The 15783-nt window shown below is 36.0% G+C and overlaps 6 protein-coding genes across 11 annotated transcripts in view; 3 read left to right on the top strand and 3 right to left on the bottom strand.

The window, feature by feature from the left end:
• Window positions 1–440: 440 nt before the first annotated feature.
• LOC129573971 (ninjurin-2) lies at window positions 441–3917 on the bottom strand. 4 transcript variants are annotated; one of them, XM_055455221.1, is made up of 4 exons: window positions 3523–3917; window positions 3249–3425; window positions 2597–2791; window positions 441–2467 (listed from the first exon to the last, which is right to left on the bottom strand). In XM_055455221.1, exons 1-4 carry the CDS (start codon window positions 3742–3744, stop codon window positions 2459–2461), a joined length of 603 nt encoding a protein of 200 aa, XP_055311196.1. In that variant the 5' UTR covers window positions 3745–3917; the 3' UTR covers window positions 441–2458. The 4 variants fall into 4 exon arrangements, with proteins under 4 accessions (XP_055311196.1, XP_055311188.1, XP_055311214.1 ...); XM_055455213.1 differs by having other exon boundaries at window positions 441–1106; XM_055455239.1 differs by lacking the exon at window positions 2597–2791 and having other exon boundaries at window positions 441–1454.
• Window positions 3918–4083: 166 nt separating this feature from the next.
• Window positions 4084–5445, top strand: LOC129574001 (transcription factor MafK-like). Its single transcript, XM_055455264.1, has 3 exons — window positions 4084–4571; window positions 4746–4967; window positions 5038–5445. The coding sequence occupies exons 1-3, from the start codon at window positions 4263–4265 to the stop codon at window positions 5179–5181; spliced, it is 675 nt and encodes a 224-aa protein (XP_055311239.1). The 5' UTR covers window positions 4084–4262; the 3' UTR covers window positions 5182–5445.
• Window positions 5446–5961: 516 nt separating this feature from the next.
• On the top strand, window positions 5962–7209 carry LOC129573993 (uncharacterized). Its single transcript, XM_055455251.1, has 3 exons — window positions 5962–6182; window positions 6309–6650; window positions 6749–7209. The coding sequence occupies exons 1-3, from the start codon at window positions 6137–6139 to the stop codon at window positions 6970–6972; spliced, it is 612 nt and encodes a 203-aa protein (XP_055311226.1). The 5' UTR covers window positions 5962–6136; the 3' UTR covers window positions 6973–7209.
• Window positions 7210–7215: 6 nt separating this feature from the next.
• On the bottom strand, window positions 7216–10422 carry LOC129573968 (actin-related protein 1). The gene is made up of 6 exons (XM_055455199.1): window positions 9932–10422; window positions 9462–9526; window positions 9031–9357; window positions 8626–8935; window positions 8310–8546; window positions 7216–8244 (listed from the first exon to the last, which is right to left on the bottom strand). Exons 1-6 carry the CDS (start codon window positions 9977–9979, stop codon window positions 8101–8103), a joined length of 1131 nt encoding a protein of 376 aa, XP_055311174.1. The 5' UTR covers window positions 9980–10422; the 3' UTR covers window positions 7216–8100.
• Window positions 10423–10694: 272 nt separating this feature from the next.
• LOC129573942 (suppressor of fused homolog) lies at window positions 10695–12922 on the top strand. Of its 2 annotated transcripts, XR_008688648.1 has the most exons (5): window positions 10695–10837; window positions 10914–11604; window positions 11728–12135; window positions 12226–12493; window positions 12573–12922. XR_008688648.1 is itself a non-coding variant. In XM_055455146.1 (4 exons), exons 1-4 carry the CDS (start codon window positions 10701–10703, stop codon window positions 12388–12390), a joined length of 1401 nt encoding a protein of 466 aa, XP_055311121.1. In that variant the 5' UTR covers window positions 10695–10700; the 3' UTR covers window positions 12391–12922. The 2 variants fall into 2 exon arrangements, 1 of the variants encoding a protein (XP_055311121.1); XM_055455146.1 differs by having other exon boundaries at window positions 12226–12922.
• Window positions 12923–14552: 1630 nt separating this feature from the next.
• Window positions 14553–15783, bottom strand: part of LOC129573958 (lipase 3-like) — a 7142-nt gene continuing 5911 nt past the window's right edge. For both annotated transcript variants that reach the window (XM_055455175.1, XM_055455185.1), the window contains 2 exons: window positions 15202–15688; window positions 14553–15124 (listed from right to left, as the gene is read on the bottom strand). In XM_055455175.1, the coding sequence (XP_055311150.1) occupies window positions 14732–15124; window positions 15202–15688 (880 nt within the window). In that variant the 3' untranslated portion in view covers window positions 14553–14731. The remainder of the gene's footprint in view (window positions 15125–15201; window positions 15689–15783) is intronic.

Here is a 15783-nt window from a genome sequence, read left to right as displayed (position 1 = left end):
AAGTGACAGCATTTTGGAATGAATTGGACGATGAGTCAATACAACAATGTTTGTTGGCTAGTTTTCAAATTTACTGGAAGATTCACTACAGTTCACTGGGTTCAATTGATTAGAGTAGCCAATTTATGGAGATGTAATGGGATTTTTGATTCTCATAGATGTTTTATTTTAGTTTAATAGGACCAACATTGAAGTTGAATGATTTTTAAACTAGTTTCTTTCATCATTTTTCCAGTTTTCACACAAATGAATATCCGATGAACAATGTTCATTGAACATTGCAACCGAATGCTGCTAATAAAAGAATACAGATTGCCAACACTTTTTCACTTACGTTCGATGCAACCAAAGCGAATCTTCACTGAAACACATTTGAAAAATGCGCCATACACACGCACTCCTTTCCTTCAAGGTAATCGTTTGAATAAAAGATTGTGTTGTTCAAATGAATAAACTTTATTCGAGCATTTGATCAAGTAACATAAGATGGAATAACTAAAACTTAACTATGGTTCAAAAGCAGTATTGTGTATATTTTGATTGTTATTTGATTAATTTCATTGTTGGTTCCACTTATCTAAACAATATTCTATGTTAAAGTCTTCAACTTAAAAAAAATGATTGAAGTTGTGCTAATGTAACAACCAAATAATAATTAAACCATTTCAAATTTGTTGTTTTTCAATAAAATCATACATTTTCCAATGCGGTATGTTGTGTCGTATGTAAACTTTGCAATCAATCAGTTTACTGCGATTTTAAGTTGTAGTGTCAATTTAAATTAAAATTTCCGTTAGAAAGTTGATGTATAAATATCAATCAGAAGTTTTCTGACGTCAAAAGTTACGCCTCAATCGAACGTTATTAATAGCTACGAAAAAAAAATTGACTGAAACTAAGTGTTGGTTTTTTTTGGTATATTTTTGTATAATTAGAAATTAAATGGCTGGATCTAAGCCGAAGTTCATTTTGATAACATTGCAAAATGTGGAAACTAAAACAAAACCAAGCGACAAGTGTGATAATCGATTTGCCAATTCACGTTGCTTATTTGATTTGGTTATGTCGACTGTTGATAGAATCACTGATAATAAGGCGGCAATCACCTGACAATTCAGGAGAGAGAAAATAAAACGAAAAAAAGAATAGTAAAATTAAACGATTAAAATATTACATCAGCTGGCTATTAATTGGCAATGCAGTTAAATTGAATCATAGATCGGATGAAAGAAAGAAATCAAATTGGAATTTAAGTATTTTGTTCTGGTTCAATGTATTTTTTGCAATGGTTTTGACGAGTGCTCGATACCAAATGCCGAAATTATAACATTAACGACCGATATAACGAATACTAAAATTAAAATAACATCATTTAGAATGATGGCGGCAGCTTGTTCGTTAGTTCGGTTGATGTTTAAGCTTCCAATCACTATAAATAATAAGCCAACAATCAGCTGAACCACATGGATTCGCACATACAGAAAGGAAAATAGAACAATTTGGTGTGAGTTTTCTTATCTAAACCAAAAAAAATGAAGGAATTCAGACGTGAGAGCCATTTCGTTTTCTTTTTCAAATATCACATCAACTATTTATGCTGGAATTGAATGAGGCTAATGTTATCTACATAGATCCATTAAAATTGTTGTGTAATTCAAACGTGAATTGATTTTGTGTACAATTTCGAAATCTCAGAAAAAGTGGAAAATCAGCCGATTGAATATGGCATTGACCGATTTGGAAAAACCGCGAGTAATTTCTTTTCTACCAAAACGTATGGTTTTATTATAATAATAATAACTGAAACATCGATAGGAAGTACTTATGAGTCGCATTGATATAGCCATAAATCGCATAGCGTTCGGCACTCAACACATTTTTACATAGTGTCGTTCAGTCATGCATACCATACACATTTGTTTTTTTTTTCTTCTCTCGCATTTCAACAAGAAATCATTGAAGCAAGCCGCCAGTCATTATCGCAAAACATGAAACGCTGAGTTGTAAATTTTTAATGAATGAATTGCATTCGTAATCACAGTTTCAGCCATATGACACTAGCGAAATAGTTTGCATTAACGACATCGGTTTTTTTTTTCATACAGTTCAAAAATATCTCATGTAACCCTTTTATTGACCCAAAAAGCAAAACGATGTTTAAACGCAAAAAGTTATGATTCATCCGCACACATTGAATTCACATTCGGTTGAATAACCGTCGAAAAAACAAATGGTTTAATTACAATTCCATTGTTACTTTGAGTACATAATGGTTTTTTTCGTTGTTGTTCGGTATTGTTATTTCGTTCATCTCACTTGACTCATTTCTATTTAAGCTTCTAGTTTGACATTTTAGTTTACAGCAATTTATTCTCCCGGCACTGTTCACATACGAATGAATATTTGATGGAGAGTTTATTGATTTTTGGCTTTTGAGTATCGACAAACTGATACATTGTCAGTTGTTCTAATGAGAAAACAAAAATGAAACGAAAAAAAAAACATAAACGGTGAAATGAACGGAGTCACATTGAAATATAACGAGAAAAAAAATCTAAATTTAAAAGAAAAAGAGAACAAAAATGTAAAATCATACGTCAAGATCGGTTAATAATGGATCTGGGGCAATAGTTGGATCAAAGGCTGAAACTAAAATATTGGTAAAAACAATAAAAAATGCGAGAAATGATCTCAAATAATTGATAGCATTGGCCGAATTATTGAATTTGATCAAATGAAGGCGACAGTCGCGCATTAAGCTCAATGATAGATTTAAAACGCCCGAAAACACCTGTTAAAATAACAAACAAACATTATTTTCGGTTTTGAACGTGTTGTTTTTTTTTTACACATCAATGCAAAGAATAAATGAAAAAAGGCAATAAAAAAGTAAACATTGCAACATGTTTACACTCTAAATAAGCAAAGAAGTCAAAATGACTCAATAATGGTATTGAACAAGGAATGCATGCGATTCAATGGAAAAATACAATCGATGGGAGACGCGACAAGCCAATGAAAATATCCCGATTGATTGAGCTCAATATGGGATTGCGTGTGAAACGCGGAAATCAACCACAAATATGAATGCTTGGTAATTTACAACTAAATCGATTATTCAAACGCTTTAAAAGGTTCCGAAATTTGGTTTTTTCCCTTGATTGATATAAAACTTGCGATATGGATATTTGAAAACGACAACTAAATGGTCTCACACCGAAATGAAAGCTATTTCAAATGTAAATCACCTGCATAATTATAGAGAGGCTTATTAGAATCAACATTAGTGTGTAAAATTCGTGTCTATTGCCAACTTGCAGAATATATTTGAGTTGTGATGCATTTGCCGTTAGCAATGCAATGTCAAGCATTCCTTGTGCGATGGTTTTCTTTGTGGCATATCGATTGGCGTCCATCGTTTTTAGCTAAAAAAAAAAATAGAATTGGGTTATACGGTAATCATTATTATCGTGTGAAATTCATTAATTATGGGATTATGTGAGGCGGAAATAAACAACGTACGACGCTATCTGATGTGGTTGCCCCTTCGGGAGCGATCGATGATGTAGCCATTGCTCTTATCCCGTCACCAAATAGCGAATAGAACCAGCGAATATACCACGGTGTAAAAGTTTTTATAACTTTTGGGGCGATATTTTTCACTTCGCGTTGAATTATTTGCGGGGCGATTTGTTCGATCTCGCGCTTTAAGAACTGAGGCCCTATTTGCTCGATATTCTTCATAAGAATTATTCACTTTGCTTTATGTGACTGTGTCTAAAATTCCACTAGAATATGTTCGTTTCACTTGCCACAACACATCTTGCCAACGGATATTTTACCGTTCACACGCATTGACGATTTGATTGAGACTGACTGAATGGCTTTGTTCGCGGGCCGATGCTGTTCGACTAAACAATTCCTTTGTGTGGGTTGCATGCTACTGAACTCGATACGGTTACGGTATCAGTGAACTCAACACGAGCTCAAGCGCCGGTTTTTTTTTATTTCATACATGCAAAAAGAAACAACAACATTTCCGTGGCAACCATAATAATCGCATTTGTAATAAACAAAACCCAATCCAGACACATCACTTTTGCAAATCGCATGCATGGATGCGATATATTTATTGTTTTGAACACTGTTTACATTGTTTTCGGAGTTTTATGCATTATATTCCAGTTTTCTTTTGTCAATGGTTGGCCGACGCTTGACTACATGTTCATATTTTGAGCTATGATTATATTTGAAGGAATCAAATGAAATGCTTGACATGGCAAAAATCACTAGATAGGAATATTGATTCTATTTCATTTCTTAAAATAAAATTGAACACTTCAACGGCATATCCAGCCCTGCATCGCTTGCAAAGGACAAATGGTAGGGAACTATATATGTTACCCATCAAGTCAGACGTTGAACGTGAACAAAAGATGAAGATGACTTGCACTTTTGATGATGTTTCAAGAAAAACGTCAAATATTTCTCGAATTTTCGGTCGAAATTTGTGCAGAAGCGAACATAAAACCATGACTCTCGAGCATAAACGCGAAAGAAGAACTTCAATGGTAAGTAAATTTGTGAAAAATCTATAAAAAACACTGGGTGAGTTGTTAGTGTGTCAAAATATTCGTTGGATTTGATGAAGAATTGGCGAAAGAAAAAAACAAAGAAAATCATTGTGTATAGTACAAAGTCTTTGACAATATACCTTTTTGCTTTACATTTCATTGACATTCTAGGCTCCATTGTCACCATGTCCAATTCCCGATATCAGTGACGATGAATTGGTATCGATTTCGGTGCGCGATTTGAATCGTACGCTGAAAATGCGTGGATTGAGCCGTTCGGAAATCGTTCGTATGAAACAAAGACGTCGCACATTGAAAAACAGGGGATACGCAGCCAGTTGCCGTATCAAGCGCATCGAACAAAAAGACGATCTTGAAACGAAAAAATCATACGTGAGTCACCCACCATTAACCATATTATTTACGTTCATTTGGAACTAAATATTCAATTTTCATATCGCAGGAATGGCAAGACTTGGAGATGATGCAGAATAGAACGAAGAATTTACGCGAAGAAACCATCAGCTGGCATCTGAAATACGAGGCATTGAAAAAGTTTGCCATCGAAAATAAAATTCCAATTCCACTTGAACTAGAAAATCCATAGACGATTTCAAAGTGGCTCCGATTTTCAGCATTTACCTCACACGCTCTTGTTTTTATTCAAAAGTAGATTGAGTTAGATTTCAGTGATATAACCCAATTGGGTACAACAAGCACATAAGTCTTCTGTGTTTTTCTCTGATTTTTATTTGTGCATGCAATATTCACCGGTCCTATTCGGATTTGTGTACAATTTTGCAAACAAATTTTTTTTTCTTCATGTATTTGGTGGTATAGAATCTAAATAAAAAACACGTCTTATGATCAGTGAAGTTTCATTTCATGCTACTCTGAATAGATTTCGTGATTGCAGGCGAAATGAATAGGTAAATAGAAAAGTTGATGGTTTTTTGGAAGGGTTTTTTTTTAAATTTTCATTTGAATGAATGTAACTTGGTGTAAATGTCCAAGAAACAGTTTGCATTTTATGTGAAAATGAATGAAAAAATTAAATTTATTTGAACACTAGACGTTCAAATGTTCCAGCTGTCTGGAATGAGTGATCCGCAGTCAACTTCATGTGAAAGTCTCCAGTGAATGCATCGCAATTTAAACCAATGATTTTCAATTAAATTTTTGAAATTGTTATTTCTGTCAATGAATTCAACTTCTAAAGTTGATTCAATTTGTATATTCGCCAGAATTTGTGTTATAATTTCACAAAAAAAAACAAGAAAAATCGCATCAAAACACCGATAAACTGTTTCAAACAAATGAACTCACCGCATAACATGCTGTCAGTGTTCATTTAACCAACTTCAGTGTGAACACGCACACTCACACACATGTATCGTCGTACATCTGCGGCCTACTGTCTATTCAAAAGCGATTTCTGTTGCATTGATTTGTTGAACGTAGCAACGACTAGAGTCTCACCGCGCTAAAATCTCAATCACACAAAAACTGAAACGATTAACTGTTCACCGTCACCATTGTTTTAAATCGCTAATTTTGCAAAAATGGCAATGAATATCAACCAAACGAACAACGCTTTCGGAATAAATGGTAAGTTTTAATTGAAAACAATTTTTCTTTTTCGCTTGATAAAGTCATTTTGTATCGATTGTTGAAGAAAAAAACGGTTTTTGCGTATTGTAATAAAATGTTTGGAAATTTTCCATTCGTTCACAGCGGCCACATTCATGCCGGCCAAAACGATGGATGCACGCAGCGAAAGTGATAAGAAAAAAGTGGCGCTGGGTGACATCAAAAATGCACCCGCGGCACCAACTAGTGGTGGCAAAACCACAACCAAAAAGGTTGAAACCGAAAAGATGGCTGAAAGCAATGACGACTACGAGTACGCATCTTCGCGACCCGTCGATTGGTTCCCGATATGGATCGAAGCCGCCGCTTTGTCCGACGATCTAATTAACAAAATGGCACGACAGCTGACCGGCCGCGACATCGATCCGAACGAGGAAATTGAGCCGCCAAAGTATTATGAAATCGAAGACAAAATCTATCCGCAAAGTAAGCTTCATTTTGACACTTTTTTTGTCATTTTATCAACAAAAAAAATCATCGATTTTTGAACAAAATGATTAATTGCGTCTGTTTTTTGCATGCAGCTGAGGAAATTACTCCAGAAATTCCACCAGAGATCCAAGAATTCCCACCAATGTCACCGGACTCGAGTTCATCGGAATATCATTCGTTTGACTCGTTTGATGGCGACTTTGAAGAAGACATCAAACCATCGACCCAATCGTTCTACAATGACTCCGAAATGTCAGCATTGAACCAATCAGTGTTCGAATTTTCATCGGATTCTGAGGATAGTTTCGCAGAATAAGGATAGCATATCTCATTTATTGTACTTTATCGAGACAAATCGTATAGAGCTAGAGCTTTGATCTGTCTGATGAGTATGCCCGTTTATATTAATCGTAAAATTAAAGAAATTTTTTTTGATGTGATGACGTTATACTAAGCAAACATTACCTGTGCTAGCTGCTAATTTATGTATAAAAAATGAAAAACTAAAATAAAGGAAGAAATGAAAAAAAAAGTAAGGAAGGAAGAAGAAAAAGACGCATTTGTAATTTTTACATCCTGAAGATTCACGAGGTGAAGCGTTTATTTCATAAACAAAACATAAATGTGTGGTTTATTCAACTTTTGTTCAAAGTTAACTAATATCAGTGTATTCAATGTTTCTTTATTCGATTTCATTTCATCTAAATTTCGTGAAATTTGTGGCTCATTCATCTGATTTTATGGGTTGAGCTGAATGCTTCTGATAAACACCAAAGATATTCATTGATTTTTTGCTTTATTCTATCAATTTATTACATTTTTTCTCACTATCAATTGCATGTATGCAACATTCTAAGTAGCTGGAATTCATTTATTTCATTAATGTGGTGTCGGTTGTTTGACTTCATTTTCATTCTCTCGAAAACAATAAATAAATTTGGAAAAAAGTAAGCTTGATAAAAATGAAGTAAAGCAACCCGATTTCATATTTCGCACTGGGAAAGGGCATCATCATTCGATTCAGAAGGAATCATTTGTTCTACCATTAGATTTATCAAAAATTATATTGTTAGCATTTTCTGTCTTCATCGATCAATTAAATACAAAAAAAGAAATATTAGCATTACATTAAAAACTCAATTGGAAAAAGTCTTTAGATCTTAAAATAAGTTGAACGACTATTAGTTTATAGTTCAATCGAGATTGATTGCTCTGGGTTCTGATCTGATTGGACTCATTGCCGCCGCCGTTTGAATGGCCAGATATTAAACTAGATATGATTTAGAGTATAATCTCAACTAATTCGAATCATTTGCTATTTTATTGGTTGTCTTTGTGTCATTTCCCCAGAGCCAAATCACGAGAGTACAAAAATATGAATTGTGCACTTTTGGTTGTGCCTGGATAAACAAAAAGCGGTAAAAAAAATAACACCATTGATTGCTTAGAATGTTTTGCGATGTATAACACGATGACCTTCCTCGTCGAATTCTCGCTTCGACACCCACATCTTCTTGAATGTGTCTAAAGAGGCCAAAATTGATCCGCCCATCCATGTCGAGTATAAACGCTCCTGTGGCGCGGCGATCTGTGGAATAAAATTGAATGCAATGAATTCGATTGAGGTGGGCAATGTTGAGTTGTGGTACACACCCTAATCTTCAGATCCTTTGGCAGACTTTTCTTCAATTCCATCAGCAAACGATCACCGAATCCTTTGAGCAGTGTCGATCCACCGGAGAGTACAATATTTTGATATAGGATTTTTCTCAGATCCATGTCCGATTTCTCAATAGCATACATGAGCACCTCGTGAATTCCCTCGCATTCTTCGCCTATCAAATCTGGCCTGAACAGAACTTCGGGCGCACGGAAACGAGCTTGACCAATCTATAATGCAACGTGATTAGGTAAACAATGATTTAAAGAAAGATGATGTTCATGAAAACATGGTATGAATGTCACTCACGTCAAGCGTGTTGCCATCAGGCAATGTGTATGCTATCTTTTCAGCATCGTTTCCTTCCTCTTTTTGCGAATTGGGTGCCAGATAACACACTTTCTCTTTGATCGAACGAACGATTTCGAATTCGGCCGTTGTACGGAAATTGAATCCTTCTTTGCGGATCAGCGCACGCAATTGGCGTGTGACATCGCGACCAGCAATATCCACTCGCATTATACTGTTTGGCATGGCAAAACCTTCATAAATTGGAACTGCATGGGTTACACCATCTCCTGAATCTAAAACGACACCTGTTACACGACCGGTGGCATATCTGCAAATAAAACAAATTGTTGGTTATGAGTCAATGGTTATGTTTTTATACGAAAAAAAAAATCAGACTCCAAATGAAGCGAAACCGAAACGCACAAACTGAGAACGGCTTGCATGGAGACAAACCACGCTGGTACATTGAATGTTTCGAAAAAGATTTCGGCGGCTTTCTCTCGATTTTTGCGCGGATTCAGTGGTGCTTCTGTCAATAGAACGGGATGCTCTTCGGAGAAGGTGGACAATTGATCTTTGCTATAAATATACGTCCATATCCGTTCCATGTCATTCCAATCTGTCACAATTCCATGTTCCATTGGATATCTAATGCTAAGTAAACCACGATGCTCTTCAGCTTTTGGTCCGACAAAGAGATCACCCTCTAAGGCACCAGCCATTACTCGAACATGTTTCGGCCGACCGATGCTAGGGATTAGGAAAGAAAGAACATCATTGTTAACATGAGTTTGACCAATGTGAAGGAAAAAAACGTAAGTTTGCCCAATAAAAAGTGTGTTCAAGCTACTTACTAGTTCGGGAAGCGGCACTTAGGCACATGACCACCAGCAAAGCCAGCTTTTATAACACCAGAACCCTGCAATGAAAATATCATCAAATAATTAATATCCAGTCCATTGATTTTCTTTGAACATTTCATAAAAACAATAATTTGCCGACAATTGCCGCATTTCCAATATGGCATTTGACAGCAGCAACAGCAACAGCAGTAGACAGAATGAAATCACTTGGAAATGGGAGTGCCATTGATTTTTAATAATATTTTAACCATACAATTTCTAAATATTCTGCGAAGCATCTTGTCAAAATTGCTTTGGTGAATTTACATGAAATAATATTGAACCATAATCGATGTGAGTGATTCATTGATGTCATTCTGTCTCTTTCTATCCCACTTTGTGGCTAGTACAACAAATGCGTCAAATTGTTGGAGAAAATCTCAAATAAGAACACGAAAATATCGAGAGAGTAAAAAACTTACATTATCAATAACAACCGGTTGGTTAACGATTACATCGTATGCTTCCATTGTTGCACGTTATTTTGGACAATTGAAATCTTAAGCTATCCACCGAAAAACCGAAACTTTCGCTACGAAATAAAAGTTGAACGAAATACTACTCGAATGTATGACCACATATACAAATTATGCGAATTCCACAAACATAGACACAATCGCCCGAAAGTGACAGTTTGCCGAGCTTTGAAAGGTGGTGATGATTACTTCATGCATTCGCTCACACATAGACAGAATGTCAGAATATACATGTTGAACGTATCGTACGTGACAGCCAAACATCAGTGTTACCAACGTTTGCAGCAATCGCAATGGTTCACGCCTCTGCTGCATCTCTTTAGATGATGAAGATGAACATCCATTGATTTGCAATTGGTTTAAAACACAATTTGTTTTCAGGAAAAAAAAAATTAAATTTCCTACATAAAACGTCATTGAGCATCGTTTTCAATTTTCTATAAAAAAAAAATCAAACGATTTTTCATCACTTTGGTTTGTCTATTCCACTGCTAGACTGCAGCAAAAATTTCATCTGTTTCGTGTGAGTGTTGCACTTGATCGTGTGATACAGCTGGCGCTGCATGCCCCATTTGTAGAAGACTTTCTATTTTTGTTTACTTTTTTTTTCTTGAAAACCGGATTACTTTGTCAATGTCCTTTGTGTTTTTGTGCGTATCTATTGTGTGTTGTGTGGTGTTTTCTGTGGCAAATTAATCGATTCAATCGAAAAAAAATGGATAAAAAAACGGTTTCAAATCCAACAAAACCGATTGCACCTCCAGCTGGACTGCAAGCCATTATAAATCAATGTTTGAAAATTTACCCAGATCAACCGAATCCATTGCAGGTGACAACTGTTGTGAAATATTGGTAAGTGTTTCGTGCACAAATCCAGAGAAATCATCTTTCAAAGTGAAACATTTGAAAATATGTTGATTTGTTTTAGGTTGGGTGGTCAAGATCCTTTAGACTACATAAGTATGTATCGCAATGATGGGAATGTTGAGCTAAACATTCCACCACATTGGCATTATGTGACATTCGGACTCAGTGATTTGCACGGCGATGGTCGGGTACATGCTTGCGATGATATGGACAATCCAGACCAACGGTCTGGCATGGGATTTGAATTAACATTTCGATTAGTCAAAAAACCAATCACAAATTCACATGGAAAACAACAAGAAGATCTACCACCGATTTGGCCAGCCAATCTACTGCAACAATTGGCACGATATGTGTTTAGTACGGGCAATCGATTGTGTGCGGGCGACAATGTGCCATGGCGTAAAAGTTTGGATAATTCAGTATCAAATATACAACACATGTTAATCGCCGAAGATCCGCAATTGCATCGGATTTTATCGCCGTTTGGTTGGGTGGACTTTTGTCAAATTGTCGGTGTTACGGAAGAAGAACTGAATCAAGCGTCTTGGTGGAAAGGAACGGGCGTATTAAGTTTACTTGGCAAAGATCCACAAACCGGCGGTGAATGGCTTATCACCGACATGAATCGATCGCAAAGTGTTTTTGAACTATTCCCGAAGACATTGAATGAACTGAAACAAAATTTGGAGTATGATGGCTCCGATTTGGCCGGTATTAATGCTGATTTTATGTTCAAGGAAATTCCAAAGGTAAATCGAAATTGAAATTATTGAGTTATAGTTGTTGAAGCGACCATGTTGATTTTCAACATCGTTTGAATGTCATCAATTTTGGTATGATTTTAATAAAATAATACGCTTTTCTTTCCACAGTCACACATCAAAGCCGAAATCGATTCGAAAACAATAAATGCACAAATACAAATGAAACTCTTGAATGATAACATCGATGCGCCGCTGATGAAATCCGAATCGAATGACGCTCGATTCTTTGAGGCGATGTCATGTAGTAATTCACTGGATAAATCGGCCATGTCTATCATACGCAGTGAGCTGATGAGTCAACCAAAGGCGATTCCATTGGAAGGTTTGGAGCTCAAAATCGGACCCGATTATGCCAAGTACTTGGCATTGGCCATCAAAGATCGAATTCGTCATGGTCGACATTTCACATTCAAAAACGATAATCTGGCGCTCACATTTGTTTCTGAGAGTGTGACAGGCGATGGTGTTGCTGTTACGAAACGAGAACCATACGCACTATACGGATATTGGCTACAGGTATTTCACTAATTCGATTCAACTTGAGGTTCATGGCTTCGAAATTAAGCGTGTGATTACAATTTCCCGTGTTTTCACCTTCCCCAATAGGTTTTGATCACAGACGACATTGTATCACAAATGATTGAGTCTTTCAAGTACCTTGCTGATCCAAACGAGAAATTCGATTTGCCGTTAACATTCGAGTATCTCGATAAGAACTTATCAATCATCATCGATAATTTGACGCAAGAGCTCCCGTGTGGTCTAGAGTAATGGAGAGAAAAGACATGACAAAAGTTAAATTGAAAATAGCTCTCTTCAGTATATAAACAGCTAAAAGAAAAGATTCTCATTGTTTCAATGCAAACATGTGAGCGTATGTGTGCATTCAAACAATAATTATTGTGTGTTAGATCATTGTAAGCATTTATTTTTCTACAAAATCTTTATTATAGAGTACTTGATTAGCCGGAATGTTAAGCATAATGCCATTATATACGAGAAATTTCTTGGTGGTTTCCATTTTAGCTGGTGAAATTTCAACACAAACAAAATTATATTCAGATAAATTCTTCGGTAGCCATTCAGAAATGGTGAAACAGCCACCAATAGTATCCAGGGGCTGACCACCACAAATCAAACAGAAAAAAAAAATTATGTAAAAGAATCTCTAAATGAAAACAATTTTAAATGTTCACTTTAATCCCTTAACTATGTATTCAGTATTTTTACAGTCCTCCTGCCCCGCATTTAATCGACATCAAATTTAAATAAAGGAATCGTTTTCAACAGATTTTAATAGAAATTGTGTTGTTATATGCAAATGGATTTATATATGCTGTGTGTTCTGTGTGCTGCTGGCTTCTAAATGAGAAAGCCGAAACGGATGGGGCAAAAAAGCTAATAAAGGCAATAAAAACAACGTGGATAATTTGAAATACTTGAATACAACTTTATATATGTATGATGTTCTATAAAGTTTATCTAAAATGCTGGGCAATTATGTATGCTCTTCTACATAGATGGGATGCGCGCACGAGCCAAAAGAGCAAAGGCACCAAGACATGATGAGTACAAAACAAGAAATAGCTCACTGATTTACGGACAATTTTAAATAGCATCATTGACGATATACACGCACAGCCATCGATGTTGCCACAGCATCGTTGCAAACATTCACGAGGGTCGTTTTTATCCAGCTTCTTCTCTCGTTCACATTGCAATATTAAGTCGACGCTGGAATGCTTTTCATGTTGCCTAATAATATACAGTGTAATAGGTTTAATACGATAATGCGTTCATAGCCGACAATAAGACAGCGGACGCTTCAAACAATTTGTTTATGACCTTGTGATTGCGTTTGGTGTCTACAATGGAACGATTTTGCTTTAGATTTTTTTAATCCATTGAAGAATACCTACTATTTGTGTGGATATGAGTGCGGTAACGATGACTTTGCGAATTAAAACGGAAGAAAAAAGCATATATAATTGGCACAAGTGGCCAAAGTTTAGCACAATTTTACCTGTTCTATGTATGACCCATGAATGGTGACAGAAAGCGAATCAACCGCACAAACAGCGTAATGTTGTGTAAACACAGCCCACATATAATCAGTCAAATATCAACGGTACTTATATTGAGGTAATTATGCATGTGATGTGTGTACATTATTCCGGCGCATTTTCCCATATCGCGTTTGTGGCATTTGACGTTGACAAAGACAAAGATGAAAAGGTTCAAGAGCGAACGAGCAAGAGAACACGGAAGAATGAGAAAGTGGGTGCGAAAGAGAAAGACTGTGTGATTGATGTCAAAAGTAATAAAAATGCGGATAAAAGGCAAACAATGTATGCAATAAAAAAAAATCGAATCATCAGAGGCCCGGAAAATATGCTTCAGTTTTCTGTGGAAGCATACACCATGAATTGCCAGCACATGTACATTGTACACTTATTGTATTTAATACAAAGGTTTTTCAATTTACATGCGCATCATTTGGCTGAAGAGGGAGAATATTTACGGATTTTTTGTTGTTCTGAATCATCGACCGTCCCTCCCTTCTCTGGCTTATCCAACCTTTTTTTCGCCGGTCCATTGTTGCTCTTCATGTATTTGTAGCTCTGTTTTTCCTCCTCGTAATTGCATCAAGTGAATAAACCGCTTTCACCTTCTCCCGATTTTTCATTATGTTTAACATCTCTCTTTCATCTTTTTCTTTCGGGAAAAATTTTCCATTTTCATTTTGTTCGTTGTTGTCTTCATTTCGCGCACATAAAACATTCTCCATCTCCGTATTTCCACTGAATCCGCAATCATATGCGGGGCGAGGAAATAGTTTCGAAATAATTTCCACCGAATTTTTTTTTCCCAAATCGTACAATTGCACATATTTTAAAATGGTAACTCTGGGAATTAAAAGGTAAGCACAAAAATGCTTTGATTTTCATTTTATTATATTTTTATGGACATTTTTTTTCTACAGAGATAAATGAGCATTTTTGTACTTCAAGTATTTGCACGCGTCATGCATGATGATTTTCGTAATTTAGAAGTTTGCTGAATTCAAAGTCACTTATTATGAATTCATTTAGTAACATTCAACATTCTGGGATTAATTATTTCGGTTGGCCTCGTTGATGGTACTAATAAGTTTGTCGTTTAATCCCACTCGTGCGTAACGACTGTACGCAAAATCGACATGACCAAAATCGCGCACTTGAATGACATGTCTTGATTTTACATTTGGTAATTTGGATTGCAACTGAATCACATTCTCATGCACGGCTGTGTCATCATCTATCGAATGAAACAGATTTATCGGAGCTGTTACTCGAGCCAAATCGTATTCAGGTGGAGTATCACGACCGTATACTTCTTGATTAATTTTTTTGCTTTCGTAGTCAAATTGACGAAATCCACCGTTACGTATCAATTGAAGGTAATGCAAACCCTGTTTTAGTGAAGCGCCAGATGGAGTACCTACTAAAATTGATGGCAAACTTGTCTAAAAAATGGTAATAAAATGATGCAATTGACTTTTCCTTCTCAATCAAAATCATCATGGCAACTTTTCTCACTTACGCAATTGACTTGGTTTGAATTCAAAGCAGTCAAGATGAGTTTACATTTAGCCGGAGTTGAATCTACCACATCTTTACAGACAGTTTCAGCAATTTTCAATAAGGCATCATTGTTTAGAATAATTTTATACATTCTCAACATTTGTAATTTGTTGATCGCGCTATAAGAATTGGCGAATGAATTATAAAATGGATTACGCGTGCCTTTCAACGCAGCAACCGGCGCCAGTAAATTTGCTTCGATAATTTTATCATTGTACTCGGGGCGCATTGAAGCCATAACGAAAAATGACGTTGAACCTTGTGACCAACCAATGTAGTTCAATTTTTCGAATTTCGTTTCATTCAAAATATAATCAATTGACGCTGGCAAGTCAAACACACCAATCTCATGCCACGAAAATGACCAATATTCCTTCTGTCTCCATCCATTTGGATTCAGTTTTAAATGGCGACGTGATGGTTCGGTTCCTCTCGCATTACCCAGCCTATTTTGCCCAATAAATAAAACCATTATATATAAACGAGTCTTCTTCATATGAGGCTGTGAGAATGAAAATGGCAATACAGGAATAAACATTCT

This window comes from Sitodiplosis mosellana, unplaced genomic scaffold, assembly GCF_009176505.1.
Source record: "Sitodiplosis mosellana isolate CC-2019 unplaced genomic scaffold, AAFC_SMos_1.0 Smas_scaffold_1, whole genome shotgun sequence".
Classification (NCBI taxonomy): Eukaryota; Metazoa; Arthropoda; class Insecta; order Diptera; family Cecidomyiidae; genus Sitodiplosis; species Sitodiplosis mosellana.
Note: the sequence above shows the minus strand (reverse complement) of the source record. Positions and strands in the feature narration are given on the sequence as shown.